This window comes from Lissotriton vulgaris, chromosome 3_1, assembly GCF_964263255.1.
Source record: "Lissotriton vulgaris chromosome 3_1, aLisVul1.2, whole genome shotgun sequence".
Classification (NCBI taxonomy): domain Eukaryota; kingdom Metazoa; phylum Chordata; class Amphibia; order Caudata; family Salamandridae; genus Lissotriton; species Lissotriton vulgaris.
In genome coordinates this window covers 858,782,466-858,803,068 of record NC_141689.1, presented here as the reverse complement: position 1 = coordinate 858,803,068, position 20,603 = coordinate 858,782,466, and the positions used below count along the sequence as shown (strand labels likewise).

Below are 20,603 nucleotides of genomic sequence, written 5' to 3'. Positions count from 1 at the left end.
ACCCTCTTAGCATCATTACAATGGCTTCCTATTGAAGCCAGAAGATGACTCAGTTCAATTCAGAAAACTGTATTCGACCTAACTGAAAATACAACATAAAAGTACAATAAAATACAGTAAGATACAATGACATCAAAACAATGGAAAACAATACACGTAGTTAAAATCGGTATCAATAAAAAACTATCATACTTTAACGACCCCTGATGATAGTTAGAAGTGTATTTCATATTCAGATTCAGAACCCTCCTGCACAGCCAGGGACATTGATCAAACAGCCAAGGCTGGGAAAAAGGAAAACAAGCGGACTCAAAATCTAGTCATGACCCACAAGGCGGTATACTTTGTAACACCTAAATATTGAACAAACTCCTTCACCACTGTGGGAAACAGACACACTCTACGCAGCACAAGATGTTTGCTACTAAAACCCAAGAGATTCAAAAATAGCAAGACCTAGGCACAAAGTTTCTTTGGAAAAACACCAAGAATCTAGACAGGCTCTCCCATCAGAAACGTGCGCCAATCCATCCACAGCTACTTTCATAAAGAAAATGAAAACAAGACTGATGATAGCCCCCTCCCCACCCCCAAGAAAAAATACTTAACGAAAATATCTAATATAAACTGTGGGTATAATGAAAATTATCCCAAGGAAAGACCCAAACACACCAAAGACTCCGGTAATCAGGAAAAGAGTATCTGTAAATAGGTACATTTATTCGCTTCCGTATTTACGGAATGGGTATAATGTACAGCACTCTGATACCCTCGGGTCAAGTTCGTGCTAAAGAAAACACTCTTAATAAAAAAAAAATTTTTTTTAATGTAAATCCTTGAGACCACAGCCTTATAGTAAATCTTTCACCAGGCTCTGGAATAACGCTGGTCATTTTTGGCATATGGAGGGCCTGCATGATGTGATGGAACTGAGGTGGTGACATAGCATCAATTGGTCTCCTTCTTGGAGGTCTTGGTCTAGGGCACAGGAGTTCAGTTCAGTTCATAACATGTATTGCAAACATTCTAATATGAATGTGTGAAAAAATTGCCGAAAAGCAAACCAAATGGAATCAGCTTAAATTTTTAGTTTGATCGCAGAGCACAACTGAGTGAAAAAGCCTATCAAAATCTGCTGTTGTTACTGATTAAAGAAAGTGGTTGTTCTTCCCTCATTGGACTGCAAAGACAATCTAGGCAAGTGTGGGAACCACCCACAGCAATTATGATGACCTTAAATCCGGGTACTTTGTCTGATTACCTGATAGTGTGCACCATCAGGCTTCTATTGTTTTAGCAATCTAACTGGCTGCTCCTTCAACCAATCAGAATAGGGCCACGTGTTAAGCCCATTCCTAATAGCTTATGGAATCCAATCAGAACAACCTTTACGCGAACAATCAGCTATTCACACACAAAGCCCATAATTTCATAGTGGTCCTTGGGCTGTTGCATAATTGGTGCCTGAAGTTCACCTTCTTATTTAACCCATTGTCGGTAGTCTTGGATCCAACTGTGCAATTTTACAGCGATTCTCATCCTCATACAATAATTCTAGCATCGGGCTTACTCATCTGCTAATGAAAAGAAAACCTGGCTTGCAGAAACCCTACTATCATAGCACTTTAAACAAAACCCAGCACTTTGACATTACCTGTCTAAACCAGCAGTATCTCTGCCATACTGTGTAAGATACCCAGCTGATGCTAGCTAGGGGAATGGCTGCAGAGTACCACGCCGTGTAGCCACAGGTGATCTCGACCCGCCCCCAGCAAAGGTGGATTGTTCCTGCCATGCGGCAGGCTGGCGTTCTCGCTCTTCTGGCCCTGCTGAGTGATTGCGGTTTTGCGTCTGAGCCTGGGGCCAAGCAGTGAAAAAGAGCATTTCCTTTTCGGTGGCGGTGTCTTTTCCCCTGTTTAAATTCCGGAGCGCTTTTTCTGACGGAAGCGTTTACGTTCCCCTGCCAGGGTTGGACGGAGCCCACTGAAGGTAGGGAGAGAGGGGCGAGTGAGGCCACGGTGGCGGCCGCCGCTTTGATGTGCGAGCACTGTCCCTCATTAGAGCTACATAATGCCGAGGTCTGGGCATAAGCTGTGAGCCCCCGCTGACACATATCGTGACTGTTTACCTGAAAGCTAAATTAATAAGGGGGCTGTAAACATTAATAACGACCTTTGCATCCTGCATGCCCCGCTATAACCGGAAACAGGATAGATTCTGGCTCCACTTTGTTTCTACCTCACAAGGTGTGTCCTCGCTCCTTTGCAGTTTGCAATATGTCTGTCTCAACTCCACGCTGCACCCTGGGAGAAGTTGTGTGTGAATTTTATGAACTTCATGCCCCATTTTGGGAAAATCTGTATGAATAAAAGAGGCAAAATCTATAAGCGCCTTCATTACTGTCTCGGGGTGTTGTAAGGAATGACAAGGTGTGGTAAGGTGGAGCTCTGGAAGAACTGCGGCCAGAATGGGAAAACTGCTCAATGCCCACTTCAAGGTTAAAACTCGCAGAGTCCAGGCTAAGGAGGCAAAAGAGGCAGCCCGATTGGCCTGTAAGGAGAATGCCCCCAATCTGCTTGACCTTGACTCTACACTTGAGAGTTCAGAGGAAGAGGATCCATCCTCTGTCGCATCTTCGGATCAGGCGGGCTCGGTGGGTGTGGCTGATAAGAACGCAGATACAGCTATGCCTGGAATATTTCCACAGGATATTTCAGGGTCCAAAGGTCTTAAAAAGGCGAAAGTGACAAAAGAAGCAAAACCATTTGCATTATTTTTGCAAAAAGCAACACTACAGTCCCCCTCTCTCGGCTCTAGCTCAGCCCTCAAGCTCTCTAAGGAACCTTCTGGCGTCATATCTCCATCAGTTCTAGCACCAGCTGTAGACTTGACCCCTACGAGTCAGGTAAAATCGCAAGCAAATTTGAAAACTGGTCTTATTGCAATCACGGAGACATCCCTGGGCCAAATACCCAATCAGGATAAGACAACATCTTTAACTCTGCTGACCACTCAGAATGGGAGACAAGTGGGGCATCCAGGAACCTCGGAAATACCTGAAGTACCTGGACAGGCCCTCATCACCTCCAGTGCCCCCGGTACATCACTGACTCCCCAAGCCAAGTCACCGACTCAGCTTCAGTCTCCCTTACAAGAGCTTGTACCCTCGACTGGTCTGATGTCTCCTGATGGGATTATCGGAGGGCGCTCGTCTTTTGCTGCGGACCCTCCCCATGTTAATTCTAGCTCAAATATGGAACCAGTTGGTGAATTTTAGATGAGTGTCAAAGATATGCTAAACTTAATTCTAAAGAAAGTCCGTGAGTTGAAAAGAACTCAGAAAGCTGAACTTGCCTCTCTTCATCAACTTCTAGAGAAAATCGAAGGCACAATGTCAACCCTTCCAGTTAAACTTCAGGAGACAGAAGCCAGGATTTCAGCCTTAGAGGACCAGATGACCATTGTAATGGGAGAAGCCAAAACGGCGGTTAAAAGCAAGCATGCCGTTGAGAACAAACTGGATGAGCTAGAAAATCACTCTCAGAGGGCCAATCTCTGGATAGTGGGAATTCCGGAAGGAATTAAGGGTTCTCAAACCTTGCAGTGGGTAAACTCATTTATCAAACAAAGGGTCATCCCAGAGTTCGAAGGCGATCTCACCATCACCAGGGCTCATCGTGTACCTGCCCGCCCGTTTCCGAATTCTACGTTGCCACGTACAATACTGTTAAACTTTGCAGACTATCGCATAAAGGAAAGGATACTGTCTAAAGCAATCCAAAAGTGAAGATTTGCAGTGAATGAGACTGTAAAATGTCCCATTTTTTCCGATATGACTGCTGTGGCAGCGCGTAGGAGAAAAGAATTTGTGAAGATCCTCCATCTATTTAAAGCTAATGGGGCACAAACATCCATCACCCAGCAGTCTAAATTGAGTGTCTTGGTTAAGGGCACATTTTTTATGTTTTCCGATCTGGATGAAGCCCAGGAATTATTAAAAGAGCTCTAGCAGGGCTCTGGGATTTAGATGGAGATGTTGTTCATTATATCCCCACTGGTAAGGAAACTGGGGGGTTAGGTGGGTTAAGCCAAGCTTACCTATTGCTTCTTTCATTGGAAGGCCCAGTCAAGGTTATGTTGTTTGTGAAGCTGCTATTTGATCATAGTAGGGGCTGTATCCTTACAGTGCATGCTCGCTCATATGTGTAATTAATTGATAGTAATTTTCAGCATTGCTGGGGGTCAGGGGTGAGATCACTCAAATGTAATCACATGACACCCAGGTTAGATGGGGGGGGGGTGAAATGTGGTTGGTGTGGTTGGGGGGTCCACATTTCAGGGAAGGAGTCGCAAGGGATGGGTTAGGAGCATAAGGGGGAAACAAATGAAGCCCTTTTTTTTATTGAAACCTATCAGGTCGTATGCATCTGTTTGTTAGTTTGACTCTGGGTAAGGGTTAAAGCCTTGCTTAGGTCTTAACTATGGCTAGTAAAGAACTGCTGAAAGTGGTTTCTTTTAATATTAAGGGTCTCAATAATAAAAAGAAAATGTAGAAAATTGAATCATGGATCAAAACAGAAAACCCAGCAGTGATATTTTTACAAGAAACCCATATACCAGCTGCAAAGCTGCCCGATTTTTCTATGTTCAGGTCCTGGGCAGCCTATAGGGGATTCTCGTGGTCTTCCGCTTCCCATAGAGGGACAGCAATATTTTTAAGTAAAAGACTTCAGGCGGAGGTTGTTAATTTTGATAAAGATCTGCATGATAGTTGGTGTTGGGTTACCTGCTCTCTCAGACAAAGACAGAGACCGATAACCTTTGTCAGCATATATGCCCCAGTTGAGGATAACTTTAAGGTCTATGAGGATCTGTTTCTGTCCCTAATTCAGGTACCCGGGGAGCTGATTTTGGGGGTAATTTTTAATGTTCTAATGAATCCTAAATTAGACTTGTTAGTGCGGGCTAAAAAGCAGTTGAAACCTAAATCCTTAAGAACCTTGCTACACTATGTTGTAACCTTGGACCTACAGGATCCATGGCGTGTGGCCTTTCCAACGAAAATAGCGTATACTTGCTGGTCAGGTAGATTTCATTCTTCATCACGCATTGATTTTTTTCTGGTTTCACAGCCAGCAAAGATTCCGGATTCTCTGATCATGCCATGTTGGTGCTTTACCTATACTTAGGAAACTGTGCTACGTCCCCTAAACGGTGGGCGCTGAACAGACAATATTTTAATGAAGAGGACTGGGTGGGTTTTATTGAGACAGAGATCAAGGAGTTTCTATCACAAAATAATGAGTCTGCACCTCTGAGTGTGGTCTGGGACACACTTCAGGCCTTCATCCGGGGGTTAATTATTGGAAAAGACGCAGAAATTGTTAAAAAAGTCAGGGAGGATAAGAGAATCTTGGAGCAGAAGATCCAAGTGTCTTACTCTGCTTTTCTTAACAACACCTCTGTGTTTAACCAGCATCATCTGGAGCAAGCAAATCGTCACTAAATTTTTATCATTTCAGTTTAATCATCACGCAGCGCAATTGATCCATTCGGACCAGAACAGGTAGGCAGCTAGCCTCCAACACACATTATTTAACTGAGGCTTTGGACTATTTCGATACCCAGAGGATACCTGGTATTAGTCTTTCTACAAGACGCTGAGAAGGCTTTTGACCTTGTTGTGTGGGAGACATTGTTTATGATTCTAGGTTACTTTGGTATTTCCTCAAAGATCACGGCCCTGATTCATAATTTATACAATAATGCTGAAGCCAATGTAACTATCAACACCTCGGTGGCCGGGCAGGTCAAAGTAAAACGGGGCACAAGGCTAGGGTGCCCTTTATCGCCGTCTTGTTTGCTTTCTTTATCGAACCATTGGCGATAGCAATAAGGAACTGTGCTGATATCCGTCCCCCAATTCCATCTATGGCGAAATTGAAATTATACGCTGATGATATCATGCTTATTATCAAACCTGAGATAAAGGTTCAGGCTAAAGTCTTCCAGGTCTTTGAAGACTTTGAGGCTCTAGGTGATTATCGCATTAATAAAAGGAAAACCAAAATTTTACAATGCAGTGGTGCAATCTTGGATCTGCACCCCGATTTCCTTGCTTGCGCCAACACCAAACCTAAAAGATATCTTGGGGTATATTCCTCTGAAAGAGTTTCTGATTAATATCATCTGAATTTTGCACCGCTCCTTCGAAAAATTCAGGCCTTGTTTTTACGCTAGAACTCTCTTACTCTATCCATTTTGTGTTGGGTTGCCTTGATTAAAATGTCTGTTCTTCCTCTGTTTAATTTTCTGTTTTCAACCATCCCTTGTATTTTATTAGGTACCTTTTTTTACCCAAGTAGAGTCTATGTTTACAGCTTTTCTTTGGGCAAAAAAATCATCACGTATTGCACTTAGCACTTTATATGAAGAATTGGAACAAGGAGGTCTAGCTCTTCTGAATCTCAGGGATTATTGCTATGCTTATGTTGCACAGTATTTATCTAGATTCAAACCTTAACCACAGTCAAATCTTTTTATTATTGGTGTCATGGATTTAATGTGTAAGGAAAGTCAAATCCACCCCCCCTTGTCAATTTTCCCGATCCCCTAAGCGGGTCCGTTATAAGTGTCTTCACTGGCTTTTTAAAAAAGTCAGGCGCTTTATAAAAGATATTCCATTCCTGTAATCAACTCAGCCACTTTACTAGCTGACATTTTACCACTAGCAGGGATTACACAATCCTCCGAACTCACTTTAAAGTGGGTTTTGGTAGGATTTCGCAAGTTCTCAGATTTTCTGAGGAATGGAAGGTGGTTGACTATGACCGAAATGGCGCATTTGATTGTCAATGATTTTATTCTTCTGAGGTCATATAACATCTTCCATAAATTTCTTGCTGAGCTAGATGTTTCCCAAATTAGCGAACAACATCAGCTAGCCAGAAGAAAACCTGGGGCATGGAAAACGCGGTTAGCTTCAGTTAGGGGCCTGGATCTTGGGCAGAAGGCTATTAAAAAATGGATGGATTATGAAAACAAAGATATCTCTGCAAATTTGTGGTCAGCTATCAATAAACTTAACTTCTGTACGCTTAGAGGTGCGAATTGGCGAAGGATGCTGTTTTTTAGTAAATGGTAGCTTTACCGAACCCCTCTTTCCTTACATTGCAATGGCAGTAGCTAGATCACTTTTATTGCAATGGTGGAGTACCGACTCGATTCCTTCTGTCCTAGAGTGGGCTCATGAAATGAAAGCAGTTAGAAGGAGTGAACACACTTATGCACTACGTGTGGGCGGGTCTAAGGAAGTTCGAAAAACTTTGGGCTACGTATTTTGATTAAGATTAGGAGGGGTCATTACCTTCTGTATGTGGTTAAAAAACAATTTTTTGTCTGTTTTGTTTGTATCTGTCCCTGACTTCTTAGTGCTTTATGGATTATCTATGAACTTTTGGAAATGTTATGTTTGCCTAAAGGTAATCTCTTTTTATGGATTTATTGGTTTTAATGGATTTAATGTATTGAAATTTTTGGACTTCAATAAAAAAATTAAATAAAATCAAAAATAGATACCCAGCCCTCGCCATTATGCCAGAGCACTTTAATTCAGTCAAGCAGCACAGGACATTTTTCTAATACCTGAATCTACATACGCAATTCAAAATTCATCCTAATATATAGAAATAGATGTATGCTAGCAACTCCACACCTGAATTTGCATTTCCATTACTAGAACGTACAAACAGCTGTCTCAAAGTACCCAAGTCATACCCCGCAGCACCCCATCCAGCTTCAGTAGTGGACATAGACACTAGAAACTGGCTTATGCACCTCAATCTTGCCCTTCTGCAATAGCCAATGCCCTCACATTGCTCCATCCTTGCACCACACCTCAGATCTGTAGCACTCCCTCACATTCAAGAACTGGAACCCACGTAAAGCTTTCCCAATCTATGGACTACGGATAAAGGTTTTAGCAGAGTTCTTGACTTGAGTAATATTTTCATATTGTGAACTAATAAAATGCATGGTGCCTTAACTATAATATCTGCCCCTTTCCATACCTTTCACTCCAGCTCTGGAGCTTCTGAGAAATTTTGTTTAATGTTGTCAGCACACACTACTGATTCATTAAAATGTCCACCCAGGCCGTAGAATATCTCTGATTTTATTCAAACCGGAGGAGAAAGTGGTCTATTAAAATGTAGCAAGATACATAATTGCTGCAAAACAAATATGCTCCCAATATGACCCGGCTGGAGCCTCAAAAATACATCTCCTATTCCTCTCCACTACCATCCAAAAATGGAAATGATAAAGTCATGGATACGCCTTGGTATCCTCTATCTTTATTTGTCCATTCAACTTATGTTCTTGAACTGTTGTGAGATGGAGAGTGAGGACCTGCAAAGCAAGGGTTCTAGCTAAATTAACTACAGCTGCTCCTTGCATACGAGTAGCTTCTAAAGGACATTCCTACTATGAACAAGATAATTGATGGTACGTAACCATATTTAAGGCAGCAATGGTGTAATTCAGTGCTTAGTAATTCTGCTTCCCCTCCTTTATCACTACACTTTGAAAGATTTGAGTTTAAGTCCATGGCCCATCTTGAACAATGGATTATAAATAGGGCTCCCGGTTTTATGGTATTTATCTTTTGGCAATTTCTGTCTGTATTTTGCCATATTTTTTTCCCATTTTATCTGTATTTATCCATATTGATTTTGTGTTTTGCGTATAAATGAAGTTGTAAAACTGTGCATTTCCATATGTATTTAACTGATAGATGCACACTCATACTTTGATTTCTGTTGGGTTTATCTATTTAAGCTGCCAAATATTACACAATACATCCTCTGGAAAATACTAGCATTATGCTATAAATGTATGTTGACATATACTGTTATTTAAAGAAATGTTATCCTGTTTTTTTAATTTCCCATTGCTGTCCATCTGCTTTGCTGCTGGCCTATACTTCATGAAAGACAGCACTGAGAGTCACTTAAAAGAAGCACAATTTTCTGTATTTATCCACTTTAAAAAATAAATGCAGACAGAAAACACATAGTTTTCTCTCTGTATTTATCTGTAAAAATCCATAAAAATGGAAACCAAGGAACCTTAATTATAAATAAGTATGTGAAGTAGATCCTGCTCAGAACTTGCACCTAATAGTAGCCATTCATGGACAACAATTGCAACAAGGACATCTTCTTTGCAGGCATGCAGTCAAAGCTAAATAAACACAATACCAAGTCAAAGTGGCTCTACCTTAATTTCTTGGTACTTGCTAGTCCAGTTAAATGGTTTGCAATGTACAGTAGTGGCAAAGGAAACATCTGCAAAAAAAGAGCACAGTGACATGAAGGTAACAGACAGAAAATTACACTCATTGCATGATTGAGCATTACAAAATGCCTATTGTGAATAGAGAAAAGTAATTTGTATCATTTTCTGCAAAGTGGCTTGGTAAAGCATCATCATATAATTGGTGTGGGTAGCAGTAGTTTTATTACCTTTCAGGATTTACAGGTGTCAGTTGGAACACATTTTAAATGATAAAACACCACCAAAAGAAATATTAACTTTTCAGTAGAAACCTGGAAACTCTGTATTTTGCTAAATATTACTGCTTTGGTGCCCTCCATTGTCAAAGCAGTATACGTGCAGCCTCTATCTTTAAAAAGAACAACTGATGGACGGAATGCAGAACAATGTCATACATTCATCCCAGTACAGAAATCTGGGCCTAAATCCATCTTTTTGTTGCTCACCATGGCATTCCAGTTTGGATGCAGCCATATGCAAATCAGTCTTTATCCTGCGCCCAATGGGAACTTTCCAGCCCAAATGGCCAGGTTAGGTCTTCCTTGGACTGGAAACAAGCATTCTAGGACCGGTTTTGGGGTTTCACCCCTCATCAGCCAGGATACCTTGACTCCAGTGGCATGGAGAGCACGGGGCCCACATCTGGGCATACCCGTCCCACTCAGGGCGACAAATGCAAAAAGAACAAATGATGGACAGAATGCAGAACAATGTCATACATTCCCCCCAGTACAGAGCTCTTCAAGCTAGCCTGGCTGATGAAGGATAATACCCAGAAACCGGTCCCAGGATGCTTGTTTGTGGTCCAGGGAGGACCTGGCTTGGCAGTTTGGTCTGGACTGTTCCCATGAGGCACAGGGTCAAGACTGATTTGCACATAGCTGGGTCTAAACTAGGGTGGCATGCTGAGCAAAAGAACAATGGATTTAACCCAGATCTCTTGACTGGGCGTGAATGTATGATTTATTCAGCATTCTGTCCATCATTTGTTTGCGTAGCCTCTATCTTTAGGTATTTTTCTGTGTTAGATACTCCCGCTATGACCCAATCAGGATATAGTGAGAAACTTAATGTATCCCTTTAACCATCACTAAGCCCATAGACCTCCTGGATTCCATGGACCCACATCTACTCCTATTTTGGGAGCATGGCTCATCTCATATGGCTTCAGCTCACTTTTCACCACACGTTGTTGTGTAGTGGTTAGCAGGGTCTCTGTCCAGGGCACAAGTCATCACTGTGATTCTATACTCCTTTACTGAGAGCGGGATGGAGCATTGCTTTCTAAAAGTTCAGCTATCAAGATAGTGAAAACAAACATGACTGTGCATATGGACACCCCTTAAACCAATGTCCTACCACAAAGCACTGTCATCAACACTCCTTCTATGGTCTAAAACGTAAGCCCATAAGAGCCACTGACCATCATACAGAAAGATAAGGCCATGTCATGAACATCTTCCACAACCATCTACAGACAAGGAAGGGATACCTATGCTGGTTTTGCTGAAACTACACTTCCTACAGCGCATACAAAAACTCAAAAGATATACAAGCTAGTGTATGAGCTGTACAAAGTACAACTCAGAAGCAAAAAGAGGCCTCCACTACTCTATGTTTACAGTATGTGCTGCAAACAGCTCCATTTGAGCCAAAACAGGTCCATGACATCTTCTGAGCCTGCACACCAAAGAAGAACTTGTTCATGATGCATTCCAGGATCACCAAGTTTAACTTTAATTCTTACTACCTGCAGGTCAAAATGAATCTTGGACATTATGGTGGCAAATCAAGACCTCATATAAAAAGTCATTAAAACAATGGAATATACTACAAATACATAATATCAAACACAATAAATTAAAAATGACAAGAGACAAAGTTAGTGAATCATTGGAGTAACATCAAAAGTTATTAATCCGATTAGAATCAGAAAAGTGTGTCTAAATATTTTCAAAACATGGCACCTTGAGAGTTCCTCGGATTTAATTCAGATTTATCAGCGGCGACGCGTTTCAGTGTATAGATTTATATGCACCACGTTTTTCAAGACTGTGCAATATGTTGTCTCTGTCTCATAATTGCAATTAAAATTGTCACGTTCAGGCTTCTTGGGCACTTCGCGGATTTATATCTGTGTTTAGAAGTGCAAATTAAATGGTCGGTATCAACTTGTGGTTCAAAGACCCACAAAGTGATGTATTCTTATTAATACAAGCTCTTAACGTGAGGTACTTGACGGGCTATTTATATGTTTAACGAAGGAGCCGCGTTCCAGCAGTCCTACAATCATAAACTTTTTAAAGCTTGATGGTGGAGCTTCCAATAAGAAGAGAAAGGTTTTAAAAGCGTGTGTGTTCTCAATAAGGTGCTCATAAGTGGCACTCCTATTAAAATGTAAAACGGGGCAAATAGTCACCACGTCGGTCCCGTCGTGTCCGCCCTTGTTTTCAGTACAAATCTATCGGTTCCCAATTACGGCGAGCCTGAAGCTTTCTCGGACAGCGTGTGGACCCAACGTGGTTCCTAGTTCGGTAGATTGTTTTAATGACTTTTTATATGAATGAACTTCTTGAATAAAGAAATAGATAATACTGTACTGTTCATTGCAATATTTGTTTATACACTGTGGGTTTTCAGATCTTTGACATTGGTATGAATGTATTTCTATGTAAGTAGTTTTGTATTAGTTAAATCCAAGGGTCTTTTCCTTTGTTGACCATATCGGTACCCGGTCCCTTGGTTGGTGGGCCACTCCCATTACTTTTTTGAAGCCAAATCAAGACCTCACACTTGTCAAAAATCACGGTACCAACCACAGTTACCATATTTGATTAAACATATTGAGCTGTGCTAGTTCATTCCCACCAGTTTAGAAAATGAACTACAACAGTGACCGCTGCACAGAACACAAAGGTAAAATGGCTCGAGCAACTCTCACACATGTCCAGTATGACCACAGTCCTCACACTGCTTTTCAATAAACAAAGGGCCACGTGCTTAGTAAAAACATTGCTTGCCGATACTCCACTGGCTTCCAGATAAACAGAAAATGATCTCGGCATAAACCAACAATGCAAAAGGAACTTCATTCATGGTGTGACCTGCTCAGGTCAAAGACACATGGTATCCTGGAGGTCAAAATATGTCTTTACTACTTCAGCTGCATGTTATTCAGCAGCACAGTTTGGTCTCACCCAAGACTACTTAGCCAACAGTATGCATATTAATTCAATTAGCGGACTTCTTTCCAGTGATCTTGTGCAACAGGAATAGGCCGAGATCATACAGCATCCCTCATTTATTATCCCATGCTTTGTATCTCATGACAATGAACAGGGTAGCGTGATCCTGGTTTTCAATAATACAGCACAGATCCTGTGCCCAAAGTAGAAAATCTTCATTCAGTCTAACTTAGTCATCTGTCTGAAGAATAGAGCAGCAGGAAGGTGTGTTAAATGCTTATTTTCCATTATCTTATCTAGAAACATTATGATGTTAGGTGGATATAAATCGCTGATTCCCTCAGTTCAGCTAGAGCAGGGTCTCCCTCCACCCATATGCCCTAGAGAGGGATACTTCCATCTTCCCCATTTCCTTCGGGTTCTGCCAATGTGGCAATCGTTGTTTCAATGAAGGATGCAGAAATTGTCTTCCTTTTATGTCTCTCAAAGATTGCCATGTTGAAGAAAGATCACATTTGTGAAAGTCAATTTTGCCACTTTGTCTATGAGGGCTTCGTAAATGTATTGAGACCAGCAGCCTCCTCACAAACGAGGTTAGGTCAACTGTGGTTTAATTATCTGGATCACCTGCTTCAGCTCACAACAGAGGACCCATAAAAAGAAGAACTGTCAAAGGCAATAGGTCTAACCTGCATTTTCAGTTATAATGTCATTTGGCTTTGCCACTGATTGTCAGCAGTGCCTCGAACAGCAGAATGAGAGACTGACCTGACCTGTTGAACGGTAGAAATGTCCCCTCAGCAGGATGACAGGGTGCCACTGGATGCGCTGAAAGGTAGCATCACTGTTGCAGCAGGATTACAGGGAGCCACTGGGGCACTGAATGGGTACCCACAGCAGCCATGGCGAACATTATATAAGGGGCAGCCTAAGCTGCATTGCGAACAGCTGTTTCCAGCCCACGCCATCATTCTCCGCAGGGTATGTGTTTGGCGTGCATCCTTTAAGGGCAAGGGGACTGGAGGGAGGAGAGACTGTTTAGCGGGCCGGACTTTAAAAAGTAGGCAGGGTCATGGGGCCATGTAAGAAAAGTGTGTCACCGAATGTTTGATGCTGGGAAGTGACTTTTGGACAGCAGGCCTAGATGCCATGTTGTGGTTCACCTCAGACAAGCCGCATGCCAACCATGAATAGAGGTCCGGTACACACTGTACTCCATGTGCTAATTACCCAGTGGCTGTGTGCTGCTGCCATCTTCCCCTCCCTCCCTAACTGCTTTCATGCAACAAATAAACAGGGGTGTGTGTGTGTATTTGTGTAAACATGTTTAACTACTTCAGTACTGCTCTCCAATTCAAAGTCAAAATGTACATATCCATGAAATTCAATGAACTGGTTTCAAAACACGATGTGCATTCCAGTAACCAAATGCCTGAATCTGACTTGTCAAACAAGCCCATGGCTGAAGAATACAATGACACTTTCTTTGTCATATGTGTATGTTGTCTGTTTTGGTTGTTGATATGACATTTTACCACAGTGCTAGAGCTGTGTGTGTGGTCCTGCATAGGCAGCAGGACAGGTGAGCATTGGCCTTTGGAGGCAACGCAAACAGGGCTCAATTTGTTAAAAAAAATATATACAGTAATTATGTGCAGTTTATATATTTATTTTGAACAGTCCGTCATTACGCATTTCGGCCTCTGCAGGCTTTGATCACATGACACCACTGCATTGTAGGACAGCCATATTGAAAGTGACAGGTGCTCAAATTCAGCATGAATACTGAAAACAGACTGTATGATTGGCTCGAGATGACTGTATAGCATATAAGTTACTTTTTTCATACATGTCCAGTTTGAATAAAATGCTTAAATGCATAATATAAAAAAACCATTTTGAAATTAAAATTTTCTTTTTATGTTGTAGCACATGAGTAATTGTTGGAACATCCTTTCCTGTTAAAACTCAGTGAGTGATTATCACAGGAACAGATCAAATCAGTACGGTTCAAATACAATACATTTCAAATAAAACCTTAAAACAACTTATAAAATAAGTTACGATTTCTCATTGTTCGATCATTGGAAAATTGAATCGATTCTTGTAAAGCTGAAACATTGTGCATTAGTGCTGCTATTCTTCAGTAAATCTCGCTTTGTCATACTACATTTTTGTCTGTTAAAGTGCTGTTGTGCGAAGTGCTAAAGTTAATGCGCTTTGTGTCAATATCTCACAGTTTGTAAGTTTTCTAAGGTGCTGTAGTGCTAATGTTAAAACCAACGGAAGTATAGCAGCTGGTGTTGTTAATGGCTACTTAAATGTGTTTATTTGTCCAATATAATGTTCAACTCTTCTTATATAAAAGCCTTGCTGCTGATTACACTTTAAAAAATGTGTCATATATATTTGATATATGTTTATCAGTGCAAAGGCACAACGTTTTTCTATCAGAGTTTGCCTTCACCAGCTCTGTTCTGCACAAAACGTGCACTCTGTGGCATGTACAGGGAATCTACCAACTCGTGGATCTCTGCAACATCAACATGCCATAAAGTGAGACCTCTCTGTGGCCGGTTGCATTGTTTGAGCTCTTGGTGGTAGTAGACGTTTGCATATGTGCCGGGTAAAGGACTTACACGTCCGAGAGCTACTCATGTGATGGGAACTATTTTCAATGCAGAAGGTATAAAGGTGGCTTCGCCATTTGTGTGATAGGTTCAGTATTCTTTGTTTAGAACAGTTGTGTTAAAATTATTGCCGCTTTAGCGGCAGGAAACTTCCGCAAAAGCAGCGATAACCGGATTGATAATATGCCCTTGTGAATTTCCATAGAAGCCCAGGTTCACACCAGAACCTGGGGTTCTATAGGAATTCACAAGAGCCTATTATCAAGCTCATTACCGCCTCTTTATCGACAGTTTCCTACCGCTAAAGTAGCAATAATTTTAATGCCAATCTTGATAATATGCCTCCATGAATTTTGAACTTTAGAAATAAGTACATCTTTATTTGCTTTTCAATTACGATGTCACCATGCCCTTATTCATGTACCCAGCATGGGGGGATATACATCACTGAACAGTGTTGCCATCCCACATTTCAATGTTATACATCTCAGAATGCTAAAGTTTTCTACTTGTTTGATCAGACAATAACTAACTTTCAAATATTGTTCAAACTACCCCAAATCTCCTCCTCCCCCATCAGTCACATAGACATTATGAGTCCTAATCTTCCAGTATGCTTGTGAATGGCAAAGTATACAAACCAGCCATGGTGTCCTGCTTGGTAGCCCCCAAAGACTCCTCCTGACACATAAGCTAGTTATATTTTGAGCATTTAGTACCAGGTCGGCTACTCAAGGCAGCCGCTCACCAGTCTTACCAGCTAGGGCTAGTAGAATAGTATGTCAGTCACTCATCATTGGACTCTTGCTGTTGCATCTGCACAAGGCTATGAGAGAGGCTACCTCCGCCGCCAAAACCAACCTCATCGAAGGAATGAAAGCCATAGCTGAATGGATGAAGAGCAGCCGCCTGAAACTTAACTCGGACAAGGCGGAGGTCCTCATCCTCTGCTCCACCCCCTCCGCCTGGGACGACTCCTGGTGGCCGGCTACACTGGGAGCTGCACCGATACCCACCGACCATGCACGCAACCTGGGGTTCATCCTAGACTCATCACTATCAATGACCCAGTAAGTCAACTCTGTCTAATCCTCTTGCTTCAACCCCCCTGCATGCTCCGCAAGATCTACAGATGGATCCCCACCCGAACCAGAAGGACGGTCACCCAGGCCCTCGCTAGCAGCAGACTGGGCTACGGCAAAGCCCTCTATGCGGGAACCACAGGCAAACTCCGAGAATGACTACAACGCATACAGAGTGCCTCTGCACGCCTTGTCCTCGACCTCGACCTCCCCCGCCGTAGCCACATCACAGCCCACCTGAGAGACCTGCACTGGCTCCCCGTCAACAAGAGGATCACCTTCAAGCTCCTCAACCACGCTCACAAGGCACTCCACAACACCGGAGCAGCATACCTCAACAAACAACTCACCTTCTACACCCAGAACTGGCAGCTTCGCTTCGTAGCACTTGCCCTCACCACCGTTCCACGCATTCACAGAACGACCACCGGCAGCAGATCATTCTCCAACCTCGCCTCCAAGACATGGAACACCCTCCCCATCCACCTGCGGCAGACCCAGGACCTGCTGACCTTCAGGAAACTTCTCAAGACCTGGCTGTTCTGTAGTGTAGTTCCTATTTTCCCTATAGGCCCTGCGCATTGGAATAACATAAACAGCAGTGTAGACGTAGAAGTGCAGTCTTCCAGGTCTCTACTGACTATGTTAGACTTAATTGGGTTTGTACCAACTAGCTCAGAGGTCACTGGAAACTTTATTGACTGAATAGGAAGTGATCAGCTTCCCTGGCTCAGACAAGAAGGGATTCAGTTTTCCAACAACCGCATAAACATGACAACTTTGCTCCTCTAGAGTCGTGTGAAACAATAGACAGCTATTTCACTCAGTCAGTTGTGCAAGAATTACTTTCACCAGGATGCAGAGAATAGAGAGACGGGCGTTTTCAATAAAAGGTATTATTTATTGAACAGTCTTTCTTCTCATGCAAGAGAAATGAATTGCCACAATTGCAAGACTTGTTATTATAAAAAGTGTGTACAGTAAAAGGAGTATTGCTAAATAATACTGTAAAAGCATTGATATGGTTTTTTAGCCATACGATAGTTAAAATTAATAAAATACATAAATTCATACATACATTTGGCTAACGTCCTCAACTGGTGCTTCTAACTACGCCTACCCCGGTGTACCTGACCTAAGCCTAATACTTGGGAGGGAGTAAGTAGCAGTTTAAGTTGAGTTGGTTTTGCCAAGAGTTTGCTTCAAGAATTCTCTCTAAGGGTTTAGTCAACACTGTACCTCGGGAATAGAATGTTGGAGGACTGTTATCTCCCCTCAGGACTCGATATTCCAGTTACCCGCAAGGGTAGGCTGGAAACGCTGGAGCTGGATTTTCTCGGCAGGAGGAAAGACAGCGTCTTTCTCAGCACGTCAAGGAGGAGGAGGGGCAGCGTCCGTGGGCTTCTCGCATCTGCTGGGCTCTGCAAGGGACAGCTGTTCTGCTCCTGTATTCACCACCACCATCGCACTTGCTTAAGGCACCGTTGGTATTATTTATACCTGAAAGGTGCCTTGTTTGACGTAAGTTTTTGGGCATAAGACGTCAATAAAGATGTCACTAAGAACTGGTCGTTCTTACAGTGCTCATTAGAGTTCTATTACTAATAAAAACAAAGCAAGCGGGGCTTTCCCAGGTTGCTGGGGGTTTTATCTGTTGAAAGAACTCGGTGTGTAATCTAGGAATCTAGGATAGTGGCTTCTGCTGTGTCATGTACTGTAATGAGCTGCAGAGACGAGTTTCTGAAATATGGCTCTGATCGTTTATGCCATTATAGGGGTATGAATTGATTATAGCCGTATAGGGGCATAAGGTCACAATATTGATCGGGGTCCTAGATAGAACACGACACCCACTCCACGAATTTATGTCCATCAAATTACTAAAAACTAAAGCAATAAGATGCGCGTGTAATACTTCCCACCCCAAAATACATATTGCATTTGAAATGGTGTATATGAAATACATGAGAGTATAGGTACTGTACGTTATTAAGCATAGAAATCATTCAAAAATTATAGCACATGTAATCAGTTGAACGATTTTGCAAAAAATTTACACATGAAATGTCTCTTAATACAGAAAAGAAGTGCGAGACTATTTCATCACATATAAATACAATTGCTGTAAAATGTGCTAGAGGCTGAGGTAAAGGTTTTTTACTCTAGATCTACTAAAAATAGAAGTTCTGTTCTTTATGAATAGTTCTACTTTAAGCAAAAGTATTTGTGCCAGGAAAAAGGAAATATTTAGAAAAATGTTCAATTAAAAAAAAAAAATTCTCATGGTGAACGGGGGAATAGAGTTCCAACGCTTTTCAGTAGTTTTTGTTGATCAAAACTGAAGCCGAATTCAGAGTTCATGGGAACGCTGCGCACCGGAATGTTTTCCAAATATCATTGTTTCTGTTCAGGGGAGAACATCATATCAGACAAGCTCTCAAAGAATAGGTCCACATATTCAGGTGGCAGTTCGACCAAGTTCGATAATGCTGTAACTTGGCAGGTGTGAGAATGATTGCTATCATCGATTTCTGGATCAGCAATGCTCACAGAAGGCCGTACCTGGGTGATGTTGCTTTTATGTATCGCTTCACTGCCGCCACCTAGTCATAGCGCAGGAGTCTCAACGAATGCCGTCATCAGGATTGGTAGCCGCTGGGGACAACACGATGCATGAGCCGTTACAGGACTTTGCAAAGTATCAATATCCATTGGTACTGCTGATGGTAGTGCAAGACAGGTGTCTAACACGCATTCTTCTCCGCATAGCATACATCGGAGCACAGGTAAGATGCAGGTCTGCCATATAGGTCTGAATGAAAGAAACCAGGTCATGTTTAGATCTCTCAGCCTGGCCAATCCAAGGGCTCTAGTTATGCGGTCCCGGTAGCGTACTGCTAGGATCGTTTCTTCCATCCTTGCCGGAGTCATGTCTGTGTTTTGGCTTGCCATATCGGAGCAGGAGGGTCAAAAATAAAATGCCTGCTACAAGTCCCAAAATCAGGGGTATGCCGCCAAAGACTGAATGGACAAAATTAGGAATAATTCCCAGGATTGCTTTGAATGGTGTTAACAGTCCCGAAAAAATCGTCTTAAATACGTTTGAGATACCTACGGCATCCAACATATTTCGAATTTGGCTAAGCATTTCTGTGAAATGCACGGGGCAATTTGTTGATAAAAGGTCATGTATCTCCGAAGCTGTCCTTGCAACTTGGAGATCATACGTCTCTTTTGATGACGTGATGGGCACTGTTATCTGTAAAAGCACAGACTTCATTCTGCTTAAAGTATCAATTCGTATAGAAGAGACATTCAAAGGAGGCCAAATCAGCGTCTCAGAATCTCCAGGGCCATTTGGAAACAATGCTTGCATACAGCAAGTGACCATGGAAGTTACGCTTACGAGATATGCTTTCCCTGGCACCAAGCCACAACAGCTGTGATCCGTTATTAGAATGTAACTCCTGTTAGAAAGCTGCCTAAAGAAGGGCTCTATCTGCGTTGCAGGTGTGACGTGTTGGTGGCATGAAAGGTTGTTTGAAGTTCCTTCACAGGCCCCATGTAAATTAATACCCTGGCACAAAAGTATACCGCTTAGTGAATGTTTGCAATTTTAACCACTAAGAAATACATTTTTGTTGTTGTCACTGTAGCATGTGTGTGTATATGGCAATTTCCATGATGACTTAATGTACCCTTTACCCAATCGTTCATACTGGTCAGTCGGTATATACTCAAGGCAATTTTTAAATCGGAAAGTTGTTATTGGAATTGTGATAATCCCGTGCATTCAATGACAGGTCTTTCTGACTTTGTCAATGGTAATCTCTCAATTTTTTCGATGCTCAGGATTGTATAGTCTGCTCCTTTTCTGTGCCAAGCTGATTTGTTTATCAGTAAGGTTAAAGATGGAAAACAATGACGTTGTGTTGATTAAACGCCATGGCACGTATCCTGAATGAAGATTTTGCAGCGTCCAGCCTAGCTGTACCATAGAACGTAATTGGGACTGGCCATGTTGTATCATTAGCAAGTCTTTATCTATTATATCGAGGGCAAATGATACAATAATGTCCAGTGAATATATTCTGGAGGAGTCATTGACCCATTGTCCAGAACAGAAAGTAATTTTTCCAAATTAATACGATCAATTTCTTGTATTTTTTCAGCTGTTTCAATTTGCATTACTTTCCATGCCTCGTTGTAAGCCGCATATACACTTGCCGCTATGAAAAGTTTTTGACGCTGTTTGCGTGGTCCCATAATGAAATCGCGCAAGTCAGCACCATCTTTAAGTAAAGATAAGTTTTGCTTAATTTCTGCCAGCGTGGATGATTCTAGCCATTCAAGGCATAGTTTCCCTACAC

At 42.0% G+C, this 20,603-nt stretch overlaps 1 protein-coding gene across 1 annotated transcript in view; it reads right to left on the bottom strand.

Annotated features, from left to right (window-relative positions):
• SLC35D2 (solute carrier family 35 member D2) overlaps positions 1–20,603 on the bottom strand; it is a 374,942-nt gene that overhangs the window by 163,711 nt on the left and 190,628 nt on the right. The window contains exon 4 of the mRNA XM_086961173.1: positions 9,280–9,347. Coding sequence (XP_086817299.1) covers positions 9,280–9,347 — 68 coding nt within the window. The remainder of the gene's footprint in view (positions 1–9,279; positions 9,348–20,603) is intronic.